Genomic DNA, 16,775 nt, shown 5'->3' on the forward strand with positions numbered 1-16,775 from the left:
CAAAGTAGAAGTGGATTCGGAGTGCCTTAGTTTTAGTAAATCAAACTCAGTATCTGGGTAGGGCCTGTTTAAGCACATACTGCAGAAGACCAATATTTTTTTTTTTATGGATAAAAATTGACATAAAATTAAAAAGTAATGAGTGACAAACCTAGCAATAGTGGTATTTATTAATGTGACTTCAACAGCCCAAATGATGCTACATGTAGTAAGAAAAATGATTCTTGTGCTTCTGCACTACGGCAGCCATGGACTACTTGGTATCTTGCTAATCATATAACCCAAGACTGAATAATATACTTTGCTATGCCAGATCTTTCTATCTATGCTTCTTTACGGAGCAACAGTGAATTGCACTATTCCGATAATTTCTTTTTTTTGTTGTTACCCCGGTTGTTTAATTTTGAAGTGAGATTTTGTTATTGTCATGTGCAAGATGCTGATAAGTTGAAACTGTGCGAGTAATTTACTAAAACTGCATGTTGCATAATCTGGTGCAGCTCTGCATAGAAACCAATCAGCTTCCAAGTTTTGAGCTAGGATCACACCTGTGCAGCCGTACGGGTCGCAGTTTGCGCAGGCACACAAACCCATTCATTTGAATGAGTTTCCATGCCCCATGACACACAGGAAAGGAGTCCCCGCACCATTTTTTAAATCGCAACCCACACGAGAACCAATGTTCCCAGTGCGGGTGCGATTTCCAGTGTGGGTGGCGTGCCATTATCACTAATAGCACCTGCCCGTGGGTTCCACGTTTCGCTGTGTGGTTGCTGCTGTAGGAATTTGTGCGGCTCCTGCAGCGGCATCACCCGCAGGGGTGTGAACCGAGCCTGAGTGCCAAAGCTCAATTGAACAAGCTGAAGGTGGTGATGGGATAGGAGGATTAATGGTTTTGACAACAGGACCTAAAGGGTTAATTCTGCATTTCTATAGGTTAACAAAACACTACACACACGTTCAACACCTTTAATTTACTAAAAGCCATTATTTACTTTTAACGCAACAGCCAAAATAAAATGATTACTATTGCAAATGTACTTCTTTCTTAAAAACGCTACAAATGAATAGTCATTGTATTTATAATTTTCCCAAGAAGCCAAAATCCATATTTCAAAATAATATAAAGCGTAGCAGTAATGCAGTAATAATCAAACAATTAATCTTTAATAACTGGCATGTCAAAATGTGATACATTAACCTGCAGCGATCCAGATCAGCAAATTAATTTTGAGATTGCCATTAAAAGCATTTCTGAAACGTGTAAGTGCATTACAAGAGCGGAATAGAATTGTGTCAGGAGAATCTGGTATTGTGATATTCCCAAAGAACAAAGAATGATCCTGTCCGATACTTACTGGCTGCCTGTAATGATGAAGAGCGATTGTGTGATCATACCCAGATACATATTAACCATTTTGTAAATGCAGAATTATTAGCCTATTCATGGCTAGACTGACTTCTGTGGCTCATTAGCATGCCAGCAAGCAGCCAATCACGGTTATCCACAATCAATGCATGGATGCATGTGCAAATGGCGTCATCAGGTTTCCACAACAACTCCAGGGTAGATAATCCACTTCCTTTCAGAAGAACAAACAATATGGATCCTGGATCAATCAAGACCCAGACACATCACTACTAGCAGAGACTGACTCGGTCCTTTGTTCCAAGGCTTGCCCAAGAAAAGCCGTAACGCCCGATTGAGGTCTAATACAAACCTGCCATCCGTCATTTTAGGGTTTAGCAAAATAACAGGTTGTCAATGTCTGTGCCGTCATATTAAGGATGCCACACTTCCATTAATAGAACCTGTCCCCTGCAGTGAAGGATGCCCCTGCTGAATCAGCTCCATAGACCTACAATCACACTCACTTCTGATTGCCGAGCTACAGGACTGGCTCAGCATGGGGTGTATCGGACCGCCACAGCAAGACTGCTGCTTCTACACAGAGAATAGCATTCCTTATCTGCAGGCTACTGGTGGAGGGCAGGCTGTGTAGTGAAAAAGCATGATGTTTTTACACTGACAGCTAAGGCATTGCAAAACCTGTTATTTTGAGGCACCTTGAAATGTTGGGTGCAATTTTGTAAAATGCTAGCTGCCTGGCTGTCAACTGATCCAGTGGCTGACCATGGCTTTTCTTTTACTGCTGCCTTTCCCAAGGAGTCCCTCACATGTGGGCACATCCGGTCAGGTATGCAGCTAAGGGGTAATAGTCTTTGTCCAATAGTCCCAGTCTTGAAACCCTTACGCAGAGTTTGCTCCTGATCTATAGAAAGGATAAATAGTACCGATTAAAGTAAAATTCCACCCCAAGCTAACTAATCTTAAAAATTTCCCCTCCTAACACCCATGCCGACTAACCTTTGTAATATTTTTTTTGTATATTTACCTATTCTCAGCCCGCTCTGGTCACACGATCCCCTGTGTCAGTCAGTGGTGACTGCAGGGGAGAGGAGAGAGCGCTTGACAATGACCGGGAATACCTGGGAGTGGTGACATCACCCAAAGGCTCCCATGGCCCATCTGTTGTGGGCGCTTCTTCCTCTTCCCTGCAGATGCTGTTGGCTGACACAGGGAAGCTGGATCATGTGACCAGAAGAGTTATCTCTCAGTTACCATGGAGGAAGTTGATAAAAGGCTTTCCAAACACAATGAAGTAAAAAAAAAAAATAACAGAAAAGGTATTCGATGGGGAAAGTATTTTTAGCTTGAACATTTGAAAAAAAGGAGAAGTCCAGCCTAAGCTTTTTAGGCTGCACTTCTCCTCTCGGTCACAGGAGTGCAATTTGTTTTGCACTCCTGTGACCCGTTTTCAGCGGAGAACGGTCTGAAATCCGCTCTCCGCTGACATCACTGCCATCAGTCGAGGCAGCACGTCAACCTTCCCAAGTCTGGATCGGCCAGCTGCCTTGATTGATGCCAGTCTCCGCTCCCCGCCCCTCCACAGCTCAGCGCTCCAGTGAGCGCAGAGAAGTAGAGCAGAAGTGATGCTGACAGTCAGCATCGCTCTGCTCAGGGAGGAGTGAGAACTGAGCCATCGGTGGTGTTCGGCGGCTCGGATCTCAGTGCAGAGACGCCGGGGGACAGATGCAGCATCAGTCTGATGCTGCATCCGAGGTAAGTATGAGCAAAAAAAATAAAAACATACTTCTCTTTTAAGTCAAGACAGGTTACCGCTAACACAGGTGCAGTTTGGCCTATTACAACAATTTAAAAATAAATAAAAAAATAGGACGACCTTTTAAAATGACTAGGCTCTTAAATCTAGGAGGAATTGTGGATAGTGCATGGAAAGGAGTGATTAAAATGGGGTGGAAAGAAGTTTTCCTCCAGCTGCCTGTTCCCCAATAAAGAACTTGTCATGCTAGACTTGCACCTCCCAAGCCAAAGAAAACTACAAATGTCTGAACATGGGCAGACTAACCACTCTAGACACAGTTGTAGCAGACACATTAGGCTTTGCACGGTCTAATGCTCATTCAGATGGAGCAGAGCTGCATCTCGATTACACCAGTTAAATAAATCATTATGGAAAATGTGAAAAACTAATGACAAAAATAAACAGAAGTGTTGGTGCAGCTATCTAAGCACTTGTGCTGCTCAAAGAGAAGACATTAAATCATTGATGAGATCTTGTTACCATTTAAAACTCTGTATATAAAGATACTTTAGATTTGAAAAGTGATTTGTTAACAATTTTACACTACAACCTTTGGATGTCAAGTCCATTTGCATGGCAAAACATACGGTACCAAAACTGTTGCCGTTATTCAAAATTAGTGCCAATTACACAAATGTAGGTTTCCAAAAACGATCTTTATAATATGCATAGCACCACAGCTTTAACGTGAACCTGCCAAAGCGTATAAGCCAACAATATAATAAGATTCAAGCAGTATATTTCTATTTGTGTTCAAACTGATGTCTTTGCATCTGGGGTTTATTACAAATAAAAGTACCCTCATACCTCTCCAACTTTCTGCTCCCATTATTACACAAGAGGTTTTTATTTTTTTAAAAGCCCTTCACAGTTCTTTGAACTTAACCGAGTCCGCTGTTACATGGAGCCACACCAGCACCTCCTCTGGGGAGTAGAGACTATGGATCCAGTGCTGCAGTCTGGACCCCACCGCCTGCAGGTCACCCCATTGTGACATCATTACACCCCTGTAGTCTTCTGGAGCTTCAGAGAACCATGCCATTGGAAAGTCAATAGAAAGTGTTCAGGTCACCCAGACAATGATGTGGGCAAAGAAGGAACCCCTTCCCCACTACAGTCCAGAAGATGAAAGACTAGGGATCTGGTGTGCCACATGAACACATTTAAGCATAAAAAGCAATCGTTTGTGGGGGTTAGAGAATAGCATTAATATTAAAGTGAAATTTCAGCGTAACCCTAACTACTCCTCACAAATTTTGCCTTCTCCTCTTAACATCTGAATAAAGGATAATTGCCCAATATCCTCCAGCTCTGGTCCAGTCACATGATCTCTCGTGTTAGCCAGTGGCGGCTACTGTGAAGAGGAGAGCGTGCGCAACAATGGCTAGTAAAGCCTTGTGTGGTGCCGTCATTCATAGGCTTACTATGACCCATCCATTGCCCGCTTTCCCTTCTCTCGCCTGCAGCCATGCTGGCTGACACAACAGATTAGGATCATGGGAACAAACTGGAGCAGTCTGAAAGTAGGCAAGTATGTACATCTTTCTTAAATTGATTAGTAAGCATTGGAGTTAGGAGAGGAAAGGGGACAAGAGTAGTTAAGCTGGAATTCTACTTTAGGTCCTTGGTCCCATCACATAAAACTGTCCAAATATTTGTGGAGGTTCTACTTTTTCATGGCTGCCTGATAAGGGGGGGGGGAGCCTCATCAACAGGAGGGTGAGGAACTTCACTGGAAGCTGGGGAGAAGCTGAGCCCAATAGGCAGCCTGGACTAAACGTGCTCAATATTGCAAGATTTGGGCTCGACCTTCAGAGTTGTATGCAAGTGGAAGTATATACCTCTTGTTTAATGAGGTTGTATCTGTATTGCATACAAGGGGTTCTGGATGTACAGTTAGTCACAGGAACATAGGGCCTCTTTCACACAGAGCAGATCTGTTGGACCGACTCCGCTAGCTCAGCCGGAGATGGCTCAGTTGATGCCCGCTAAGCAGGTGGATGACAGGTCCATCTCCGCTCACTATGCAGGGACGGACCCGTCAAAGCCCCGCTGTTCTTTATGGGGAGATCAGATGAAAAACAGACAGCCGGTTAGTTTTTATCCGATCCACTGGATGGAGGGCGAACGTATTGTCATCCGTCTGTCTTGAGCAGATCTTGTCGGATCGGCTGTCAGGCGGGTGTCAGCAGACCCATCTCCACTGACATCCGCCTGCCCATAAAAGTCAATGGGTGGCCTGCTCGGATCCGCCTGAAAAAACTGACAGGTGGATCTCAGCGGCCCAATCGCGTGTAAGGAGCCCAAGTGTGTACATTTTTATGGCTACACCCAAAACGAGGAATAAAACCTTTGTAAGCATTTCACGTTGGAGGCATTGTGTGCCCAACATCTGTTCGTGTACACAAAACCCTAAAGATTGAACATCCAACGCATGTAACTGCCTAACAAGACTGGGGCTGAAAATGTGTTTGGAGGAGGAGGACCTGTAGTATTCAGCAAGGAAGAATGAATATGGAACGCAATTACAATTGCTAAAATCCTTGCATTGTAGATCACGGATATAGGGAGATTTTTAGAGGCGGAGTTACACTTTAATGAAGTAAAAGGTAATGTTTAGTGAAACATAGCATCAATAGAACCGATAATGACAAATAAGAAAGGCATGTTACTGAGCAGCCAGTCAAAATGGTCTCTAGGAGGGATTGTAGTCATATTGTACTTGTATTTGCACAAACATTTACAAATTTAGAGGAAGCTTTGATGAGGTGTCCCTTTTTGGTCCAGTGTACTGCTTAAACCCCAAAAGCGTGTCCAAAAAAAAAAAAAAAGCCCTAAAAAGTCAGTGCAAAAAAATAAAATAAAAGCATCACGTTCCAGACACCATTGTTTAGTTTTCCATTTTCATGGGTAAGCAATTGTTATTAAAATGACTGAAACAAGAGGTTGAGCTGTTATTGCACTTCACTGATCTATGCAGTCTCTTATTAAATAGTAGGGTAGTCCGTTTCTATAGATGTATTCAGCACATTATATTTGTAATCACTGTGTAGTTATTAAAGCGAGGGAAAGTCATTTCAGAGCTACATTTGCTATACTAAGAAAGAAGACCCACAAATTCAATTACAGAGAGAAGTTCCTAAATGTAGGAGGATTCCTAAAGAATACTGTGTGATCACAGCATGGCAAAACACATGCACACAAAACTGAAAATAAACTCTCCGGGGAGCTGACAAGTTGAATAGTGAGGAAATTAGCAACTATAAATTAGCAGGAGCAAAGTCTGTCGCAGAAACATGGAATTGGATGTCGAAAAAAAGAAGCGGTTCATTTAATCTTGAGTTGCATAACTGGGGACTTTGGGGTCTGGTAACAACAGACATATTTATAAATGAAATTCAATATAATCAGCAATGCTTGGAATAGAGACACGGAAAGTACAGCATGTGTGCTGTCCGAAGCAGCCAATCGTATTTCAGCCAAATGAGCATAGAAAAGGCAGCTAAAATCGAATTGGTTAATGTGAACAGGACACTTTGGCCTTAAAGACATTTACCCTTGACCTCCATTGTGATGCTGGACCTCATCTATGGACTTTATGCTCTTACCTTTAAATCCTTTTCAAGTCTGTCTACTTCAGCCCCCAACGTGTCAATAATGTTCTCCCCGTGTTTAAGCATGAAAGCCTCTAAATCTTCTGTGGTCTTCACCTGACTAATTTCCTGGAAAAGAAGCGAGATGATTGGCTTTCACACATGAAACAAACTCGATGGTCGAAAACCAGACTTGCAGAACTTTACCCATAACGCGATAAAAAAAGAATGCTCTTTAGCAAGGAACATACATCCCACATTAATAAATATGCTACTAAGATGAGTGTGTTCTGTATATTGCCTCCAGCATTCCTCCGGTTTCTTATTTCTAGAGGTGGCCATTTTCGGGAAGCCCAGAGCCCCTGAAGATCAGTAAATCATAAAGCGGTAATAAACCCATCAATTAAAAGGTTTCTAAAAAATATTGTTAACTGTCACATTTGCTTGTGCCCTCAACCAAACCATACTGGCTGGTATCATAACTGATCACATATGCTGCACCACGGCAGTTGCAGATTAAACAGAAGCAGCTTCCTTGGCTGTAAAGGATAGTAGGGTTTAAATCCACTTTAAAGCTGAGTTCCACCAAAAAGGGGAAGCTCTACCTCTACGCCCCCCCCTCCCCCAGGGGAAGCAGGTACCCGTTTTTGGCAAGTACCCATCCCCACTTCAGAGAGATCTTGCGTGGTGAGATCACTCGGAAGTTCGGCCCCCTTACCCCTTCTCTTGCTGCCGAGCCATCTAGAAAGTGCAACAAGCTTTATAGGGAACTGGCTGTGAAGCCGAACAGCTGCGCTGCCAGTTTACCTTACTACGAATGGTGGCGGCAGCACCCGAGAGCCGATACAAACATCGGCTGAGGTGACGCGATCGCTGGATTCCATGACAGGTAAGTGTCCCAATATTAAAACTCAGCAGCTACAGTATGTGCACCTGCTGACTTTAATATTTTTACTGAGGGGGTGGAACTCTGCTTTAAGGCCATCAGAAGACTGGCCTCTACAAAACTCGGCAGTGCCTAAAAACGTCAAAAATGGAGAGCAACTGAGCATGTGCAGAGCAGGGTGAAACTGTATTACTTGATTTTAAACAGTAATAGGCACTTTTTTTAAGTATAAAATGGCTATACCTGCAAAAGGAGCCATCCTGAAGTGATCTAGCAGGACTTAATTTTCTGACTAAAGTTCCACTTTAATGATTGTTTAGTGAAGGCTTTGTCTGTGCATATCATTACCATTACCTACAATACATCAGGTGAAAAATGGCCAAAGACCACCAACTTCTTCAATATGCTCACATGTATAAAAGCTACAAGCATAAGGACTCCATAATCAGCAGACATCGTCATTGTTTTCTAGAAACATTACATTAACATACACTGCTTTTATTTGGTACACGTTTTAATTAAAACCCTGCTTTTTTTTATATAAGCTACCAAATCCACAAAAGTGTAAAAATATAAAATATTGAATTATTGTAAAAAAATAAATAAAAAAAAAACTGGTTCTAATTATTTTAAGGCAACTTAATAATTAAGGCAAGAGCTAGGCAAGTGTTGCCTTCATATGGACTAGTTGGTGTAAAAGGTTCTAAAGGATGCAAGTTTCCTTTTTTTTTATCTGAACACAACCTAAGTTCAATGGTTACGAATCAGTGTATAAATCACTGGGAATACATAGTGGAGAAATCCTCGACTGGACTGATGGCCACTAACTGAAAGCGACACACACACCCTGTCCTATGGACTTGTCTTTACTTCGAGATATTTAAAGCGGTTGTAAACCGCATATAATTTTTTTTTTTTTTTTTTAAACCTGCAAGGCAAAAGGCATAATCAGCTAGTATGCACCGCATAACAGCCGATTATGAAATACTTACCTCGGAACGAGGTGTGTAGCACTTACCTGGTCCACGCCGAGCGAGATGTCATCTTGCTCCGGCGTGTCTTCCGGGTATCGCCGCTCCAGCGATGTGATTGGCTGGAGCAGCGATGACGTCACTCCCGCGCATGCGCGAGATTTAAAATCGGCAAGGTCCGGCGGCTGCCAGTCCTTTCGCCGTGGATTTCCCCTGCGCATGCGCCGCTGCAATCAGCGGCGCATTGCGAAGGGAATATCTCCTAAACCGTACAGGTTTAGGAGATATTCTCCTTACCTACAGGTAAGCCGTATTATAGGCTTACCTGTAGGTAAAAGTGAAAAATAAGGGTTTACAACCACTTTAAAATATGTTTAAGGAATTAAATGCCATTATATGAAAAAAAAAAATAACTCACCTGAAGCACTTGGTCAATATCTTGCTTTTCCAAATATAATCTGGTTACAACCCGTCCATCGAAATCCACTTCTGCTTTAAACCGTACTTTACTCATTCCCATATCTGTAGCTTTTACATCATGAATAGCCCTGCAAACACATTTTAGGGATCAAACAAGTGACAAACCTTTCTATAATGTATGCTAAAGCTAAACCAGTTGAAGGAGGACATCTCCCCACTTGCACATCTCGCTCTACGCCTGCTCTGGACTGTACTTGCCGATTCCACAGGAAACAATGGATAAGTCACAAAATCAGCGGCTATCAAACTTTTACTCCAAGGCTGGCCATATATTATACAATATTCTTCTATAGATTTCCTTTAGATTTACCAAAACCATATAATATAGGAGGTCAAATCTAAACACTTTCAATTTGTGTGTAATCAGGCAGGCCCTTGTACTACACAGTTGAAGGTAAATCTAAAGGAAATTGAAGAAAATGGTATGGTATATGGCCAGCTTTACAGAGCAGACCTGCACCTCACCTGTTTTAAAAACGGCAAAACCTAAAAATATATATTAAAAAGAAAATCTGGCACAGCAAGTGGCCAGGTCTCCAAAGCACCACTGCAGCAGGTGGTCAGATCCATGTGCAAGCATGCCCATTTATTATCAGGAGTGCCGAGCAGCAACCATTGCAAGGCTTTGTGGAGGCGCTCATGTGACAGCAGACAAATCTCTCCACTGCAATTCCTAACAAAAATAAGAGACAAGCAGACAAAACAATTCATCTATGCTACCTAGAAGGGTTATTAGTTCTGGCCAGAGTAGGCCTTTAATGTAAAGAAAAGGTAAATCAACCTATATAATGTTCATTGGGAATGGGAGCTGTTACTGTCAGCAGGTGTAACAAATCTCCCCATTGTGCTTTGTAGAGATAGTGGTATCAGTGTCAATACCAAGCAGGAGTTCTTGTGGAAATACTCAAATACCTGATACCGATACCTTAGCAGTGCGATTTGAGCCCATACAAAACGTATGGGCTCAAATCGCACTGTAAAGAATGACATAATTTGAACAAGAATGTGGTGCAATTCATGTCTGAATCACAAGCGGTTTCCCCCACCGCTCCTGTGTAAACCCAAGCTTGTCATAGTGACTTCAGCCCGGGTTCACACAGGAGCGGTGCAGGAAACTGCATGCAATTTGGATATCTGCGAGAACTTGTGTACAAGTATCGGTACTCGTATTTGCTAAACAAAACTGTATGGGTGCAACCTTAGTGCTTTGTGTTTCCTTTATCACCTAATATTGTTTCTTGACATGCTAAAAAACTATAAACACGTACATAAACACAGTTGATTAAAATGTAATATATTGCAGCTTACCAGTCCTGAGGTGTGGTGGCTGCATACATTTTTTTTTTTTTTTTTTTTAGGGTTTCCCCCCCTATATATTTACCAGGGGATCCTGTAAACACCACACCTCTGGCTTTTTTCCTCTATATATTTACTCCCAAATACCAAAATCTTTACTTCAACAGATCATCCAGGTATCACATGCAAACACCCAGTGATCCATTTGCACTCACCTACTGGATTGACCTTAATCAATAATATAGGTACAAAAGGCACTTTTGCCACTCTAGGGCTAAATTCCAACGGGTGTTATGCATGCGACACGTAGGTGATCTGTTGAAGTGAAGATTTTCGATATTTGGAATTCACTGGTGGTTGGCCAAATAGACATTTTTATAAAACTTTTTAAAAGCTCTCTTTTGGCGGTATTTAACCACTTCCCTACCCACTCATAGTCATATGACGTCCACAGATGGGATCTCCCATCCTGGGTGGACGTCATATGACGTCCTGGGCTTCCCGCCCGTCTACGGGGTGCACGCATGCGGAATTGCCCAGGACCTGGTGTGCGTGCCTGGCGGCCACGATGTCCACCGGGTACCCGCGATCACGGCAGGAGTGCGATTGTGTCTAAACACACAGATCCACGTCCTGTCAGAGGTGAGGAGACAGCTGTGTGTTCCCAGTACAGAGAAACACACATCAGTCTCCTCCCCTTGTGAGTCCCCTCCCCCTACAGTTAGAATCCCTCACTAGGGAACATATTAACCCCTTCAGCGCCCCCTAGTGTTAACCCCTTCCCTGCCAGTGACATTTATACAGTAATCAGTGCAGTTTTCTAGCACTAAATCGCTGTATAAATGTGAATGTCCCAAAAATGTGTCAAAAGCGTCCGATATGTCCGTCGCAATGTCACGGTCAATAAAAAAAAAAAAAAAAAAAAATCGCAGATCGCCGTTTAAAAAAAAATTTCAAAAAAAAGGAAGAAGGACACGCAGAGGTGATCAAATACCACCAAAAGAAAGCTCTATTTGTGGGGGAAAAAAAAACACACATAAATTTTGTTTGGGAGCCACATCGCACGACCGGGCAATTGTCAGTTAAAGCGACAGTACCGAATCGCAATAAAGTGCTCTGGTAAAGAAGGGGGTAAATTCTTCCGGGGCTGAAGTGGTTAACCACCACTGGGTTTTCTATTTTTTCCTAAACAAAAAAAAAAATCATAGTTTTATAGGTAATTTTTCTCCTTCACTAATGTGCGCTAATGAGGCTGCACTGATGGGCACCAATTGGCAGCACAGATGGGTCTGCACTGATAATCAGCATCCTAAATTAGAAGTTCTGATGTCCCTTTAACACAAGCCAGTTATCGGCTTTCTTCTTCTCTCCTCACACGGTCAGCGTGAAAAAAAGAGAAGACTATAAGCGGTTTTGTGTTTACATCCTGTGATGAGCTGTCATTGTGGTAAAGGGCTGCTGTGATTGGCTCTTTGCTGTGGATTACAGATCAGGGTAAACAGCCTGCTCTGTAGCCATGTTTCAGCTATAGCGCAGGAAGTAGTTCCGATACTGTTTTAGTTGTGCTGCATCATTATGTGCATAATGTCTTAAAGTGGTGTCGTGAAAACACACAACGGTGCTGGGCAGCAACTAAGAATTCACAGATCGTGAGCATGTTTATTTGTAGACATGTGCAAATCATTCCAAAATTATTTTTTCAACTAAATTTGTTAATATTCAAATTAACGAAAATGCGTTTAAACTATTCCGAAGATTCGAAAGTCCTAATATAAAAAAAGAACGAAAATCCGAACTAAAATTACCAACCAATAAATTATTGGAGTAAGTATTGGAATGTCCTTTCAAATTTGACTGTTAGTGAATGTAAGAAATACGAATTTGTCCGAAGTTATGAATTATCCGAAACAAATAGAACGTAACAAATGAATAATAAATAGTTTTTTCAATACGTATAATTTAATAGTTATTAGCTAGTTAGTTACTACAGGGGAACTTTGGATTGCGAGTAACGCGGATAACGAATGTTTCGCAATACGAGAGTAATGTACAACGAGCACCGTATTTTTTTAAATCCTAACTCGGTTTGCGAGTGTTGTCTCGCAACAAGAGCAGGATTCAACCCTGCCTCTGGCCACCTCTGGCCGCATGTGGTATTGCATGCCATTGAAGTCAATGCGGAACAAAATTATTTTAGTTTCCATTTACTTCAATGGGGAAGCTCGCTTTGATATGCGAGTACTTTGGATTATGAGCTTTCTCCTGGAACAGATTATGCTCGGAATTAGAGGTTCCACTGTATTTCGGATTTTTCAAATTTCCGAATCCATTCGAAATAACGAATTCTTTGCCGTTTGTATGCAAGACAAGATCACGGCCAACGTCCTGCAGACAAAAGTCCTACGCTGTGTCCGCAGAAAATCCGATCGTGTGTACGAGGCTTAAGACTTCTTAAGTGGGCACCAGAGATGTCTACAGTGCTATTCCCCTTCCCATCTCCACATGGTACACACCAACATCCATAGCAGATGCCTCAGAGTGGTCATCGTCTACAGTTAGAGCGAATACAAAGCATAGACAAATGCCTGCACTTCTTACAAGGTCCCCATTACATCAATAGATAGTTCAAGAGCCTGCATACATAATTGAAGAAAATTGTTTAATATACAGTAAGTGTGGAAACTCCTAAGAATTGCTTCCTTACCTTACAGCAGGATCGCTCTCTAGCAGTTCAATGAGACGTTGCACTTGTTCCGGCTGTATCGATCGACCTATAAGGGCCTCTGTATTGGTGTAGATAAGGAAAGCAGATACTGCTCCCAACAGCGTGCCAACTCCCAAGGAGCCCAGACTGTCATATAATGGGTTCCCTAGAAAGAAGAACGGTATTGGTTTGGGTCAGACTGAACAGTCACATCTCCTATACCCAGAACATTCCTTCTACTGCTAGTAACAAGTTTCACAGAAGTTTCTTGTTGTGATCAGAAGGTCAGTGGAAAGTCATAGCAGACAGCAATAGAGATCAGCAGAGCGGATAAAAGTATTAGAAACCTTAAAATTGAACCTGTCTCTGTGACAGGTGACGCACAATAAAACAAGGAGACGTGTGCTCGCAGTCTGTAGAATTAACAGATGTGGCTGCTGAGATTTATGAAGAGAAAGATAGCATTAAAAGATCAGAAAACAGCCGCGTACACACATAACTCATGAAGATTTGCCTTGGGTGTCTGTACCCAATGATGGGAATGAGACTGGTATGAAAAGATGGCATCTTCAGAATTAACTGCCTCACTCCTGCGCTGATGTGTAACAAAGAAAAAGACAGGATGGGAGACGTTCTACCACATGATACAGGAATCCCATCTCATCATTGAAAATCAATTACCCTAAAACCTATACATACCCTATATGACTAAACACAGAAAAGTCATACTAGACTAAAAAAAAAAAAAAACATTTTGATTTAAATTAAATAAATATATAAAAAACATCTGCTTGATATAAATAACCCTTAGTATGTGCCGTTTTAAATACTTGATTTTACTTTCTGCAATACATCCGGAAAGTATTCATAGCATTTCCCTTTTTCCACATTTTATGTTACAGCCTCATTCCAAAATTGATTAAATTCATTATTTTCTTCAAAAGTCTACAAAACAATACCCGAATATGAAAACGTGAAAGACGTTTGAAATCTTTGCAAATTATATCTAGATATATATATAAAAAAAAAATCACATGTACACAAGTATTCACAGCCTTTTCCATGACACTAAAAATTGAGCTTGGGTGCGTCCACTTTCTACTGATCATCCTTGAGAGGTTTCTACAACTTGGAGTCCACAAATGATCAGTTGATTGGACATGATTTGAAAAGGCACACGCCTGTCTAGATATAACATCCCACAGTGCATGTCAGAGCACAAACCAAGCCATGAAGTCCAAGGAATTGTCTGTAGCCCTCCAGTCACAGATCTGGGGAAGGATACAGAAAAATGTTTGCAGCACTGAAGGTCCCAATGAGCACAGTGGCCTCCATCATCCATAAATGAAAGAAACGTGGAATCACCAGGACTCTTCCTAGAGCGGGCCGCACGGCCAAACTTAGTGATCGGGGGACAAGGGCCTTAGTCACAGAGGTGACCAGGAACCCGATGGTCACTCTGACAGAGCTTCAGCATTTCTCTGTGGAGAGAGGAGAACCTTCCAGAAGAACAACCATCTCTGCAACACTCCACCAATCAGGCCTGTATGCGAGTAGCCAGACAGAAGCCACTCCTCAGTAAAAAGGCACATGACAACACGTCTGGAGTTTGCCAAAAGGCACCTGAAGGACACCGACCACGAGAAATAAAACTTTCTGATCTGATGAAACAAAGATTGGACTCTTTGGCCTGAATGGCAAGTGGCATGTTTGGGGGAAACCAGGCACCGCTCATCACCTGGCCAATACCATCCCTACAGTGAAGCATGGTGGTGGCAGCATCATGTCGTGGGAATGTTTTTCAGCGCCAGGAACTGGGAGAATATTCAGGATCGAGAGAAAGATGAATGCAGATATGTACAGAGAAATCCTTGATGAAAACCTGCTCCAGAGCACTCTGGACCTCAGACTGGGTCATTAATTATGCAGGTTCTGCTCCCTACTGTGCAACACAACAGCTGTGCTTTACTGATCATGCCCACAGTTTAAAGCCAGCCACAGACTGATCGAAACTCTGCCCGTTCAGCAGGAACCGGGCAAATTTCGATCCATCTATGGGCAGGCTTTTGATCTATTGATCGGCTTCAGTACCACCAGCCTGTTGGGGTTTTTTGTGCGATTGCTACCAGCAGCTATAGCCACCAGCAGTGATCATTGCATTCTGGCAAACTTCCAGTTGTCAGAATACAGGAAGAATTCCAAAGTCAGTTGATGGGGGAAAATTTTGCAATTTATTTTTCCTTCAACCACAGGTTGAAGAAATACAATCACATCATCTATGGCCAGCTTAAAGCAGGCCATACACTATTCGAATCTCAGCTGGTTCAGCTGGAAGTGGCCGAGATTCGACCTGTTAATGGGCAAGCTGAATGTACGATACAACCAGCCTGCCAGATTCTCTTGCGATTATTACCAATAGTCTCTATATCCACTAGCGATAATGAAGGTCTTCTCATTGTGGGGATTGCTTCCCCCCGCTTGGAAAAGACAATTGCTGCTTCCCCTGTCAACACTGTCTGAACACCTAAACATGGAGGCACAGGACTGTGCAGAGAGAAAAACCATGTAACCAAGTAATCCAGGGATATGCAATTAGCGGACCTCCAGCTGTTGCAAAACTACAAGTGCCATCATGCCCCTGCCTCTGGGTGTCATGCTTGTGGCTGTCAGAGTCTTGCTATGCCTAATGCTAAACTCCATCCACAATGCAGAAATCCACTTTGAGTGGAGCTGCTCTCACCACACACACACACACACACACACACACACACACACACACGTTTATACAAATAGAAGTATCTAAAAAAAAAGGCAAATTTTACCAGTTAGTGACGTCAACCCCATACAGGAGGCAGCCATTAGAACCCCCAAAACTGCAGCAGCATCTTCCATCAGGACTACATTGGTGCTTGGGTCCCGAGCCTGAATCACTAAAAAGAATGGCAGCATTAACTTGTAGAACAAAATAAAGTCAGCATTTCAAATGAAATGACCCCAAACCATACCATACATACCATACTCGTAAAAGGACAATCCCTTTGCCCTTGCACTTTTCCTAATTTCATTAACAGCAACAAGGAGCGTAGCTAGAACAAAAGACCATTACAGGCTGTGAGAACATTGAAAAGCATTGGCAGTCAGCAGTGCCCTCTGTCAGGTGGGGGTGGCGGGGGTTATGCGATACACATAATCAGATAACACTTAACATAGCGGTATAGTTATCTCTCTAACTTTGCATTTATTCCTCAATCTTCTATATATTGCTGCCTGGATCTGGTACAAAAACAACCAGCAGGATCAATAGAAATGTCTGTCCTCTAATTCAGCTGTTGTCTTAATCGATTTAGAAAATGTACAGAGCTCAGTACAATGGGCTTGATTTAGGGCTGTTGAGGTTTTCCTCAGCATGCAGAAGTACTGGATGGTAAAGGAGGGAGGAATAAATAGGATTTTTGTACACTTGGGGAGTTTTGCATTGTGTGAATTTGCACTTGGGTGCATTTTCTGAGCATATGTCCAGTTCACACCACAAAAACAAACACACGCCAGATCCGTTCCAGATACATTTCCGAAACCACATTTTAAAAGTTTTTAATGCGTTCCCGGTGCACGTCAGGTGTTTTTTTTTTTTTTCACAGCCAGTTCACACCACATTTAGTCCAGTGCATTTCTTCTGCA

The 16,775-nt window shown here is 42.4% G+C and overlaps 1 protein-coding gene across 2 annotated transcripts in view; it reads right to left on the reverse strand.

The window, feature by feature from the left end:
• Positions 1-16,775, reverse strand: part of SLC30A9 (solute carrier family 30 member 9) — a 111,253-nt gene that overhangs the window by 4,338 nt on the left and 90,140 nt on the right. For both annotated transcript variants that reach the window (XM_040335024.1, XM_040335026.1), the window contains exons 13-17: positions 16,112-16,183; positions 15,920-16,027; positions 13,098-13,263; positions 9,036-9,165; positions 6,776-6,889 (exon numbers count right to left, since the gene is read on the reverse strand). In XM_040335024.1, the coding sequence (XP_040190958.1) occupies positions 6,776-6,889; positions 9,036-9,165; positions 13,098-13,263; positions 15,920-16,027; positions 16,112-16,183 (590 nt within the window). The remainder of the gene's footprint in view (positions 1-6,775; positions 6,890-9,035; positions 9,166-13,097; positions 13,264-15,919; positions 16,028-16,111; positions 16,184-16,775) is intronic.

The sequence above is a fragment of the Rana temporaria genome, chromosome 1, assembly GCF_905171775.1.
Source record: "Rana temporaria chromosome 1, aRanTem1.1, whole genome shotgun sequence".
Taxonomy (NCBI): Eukaryota; Metazoa; Chordata; class Amphibia; order Anura; family Ranidae; genus Rana; species Rana temporaria.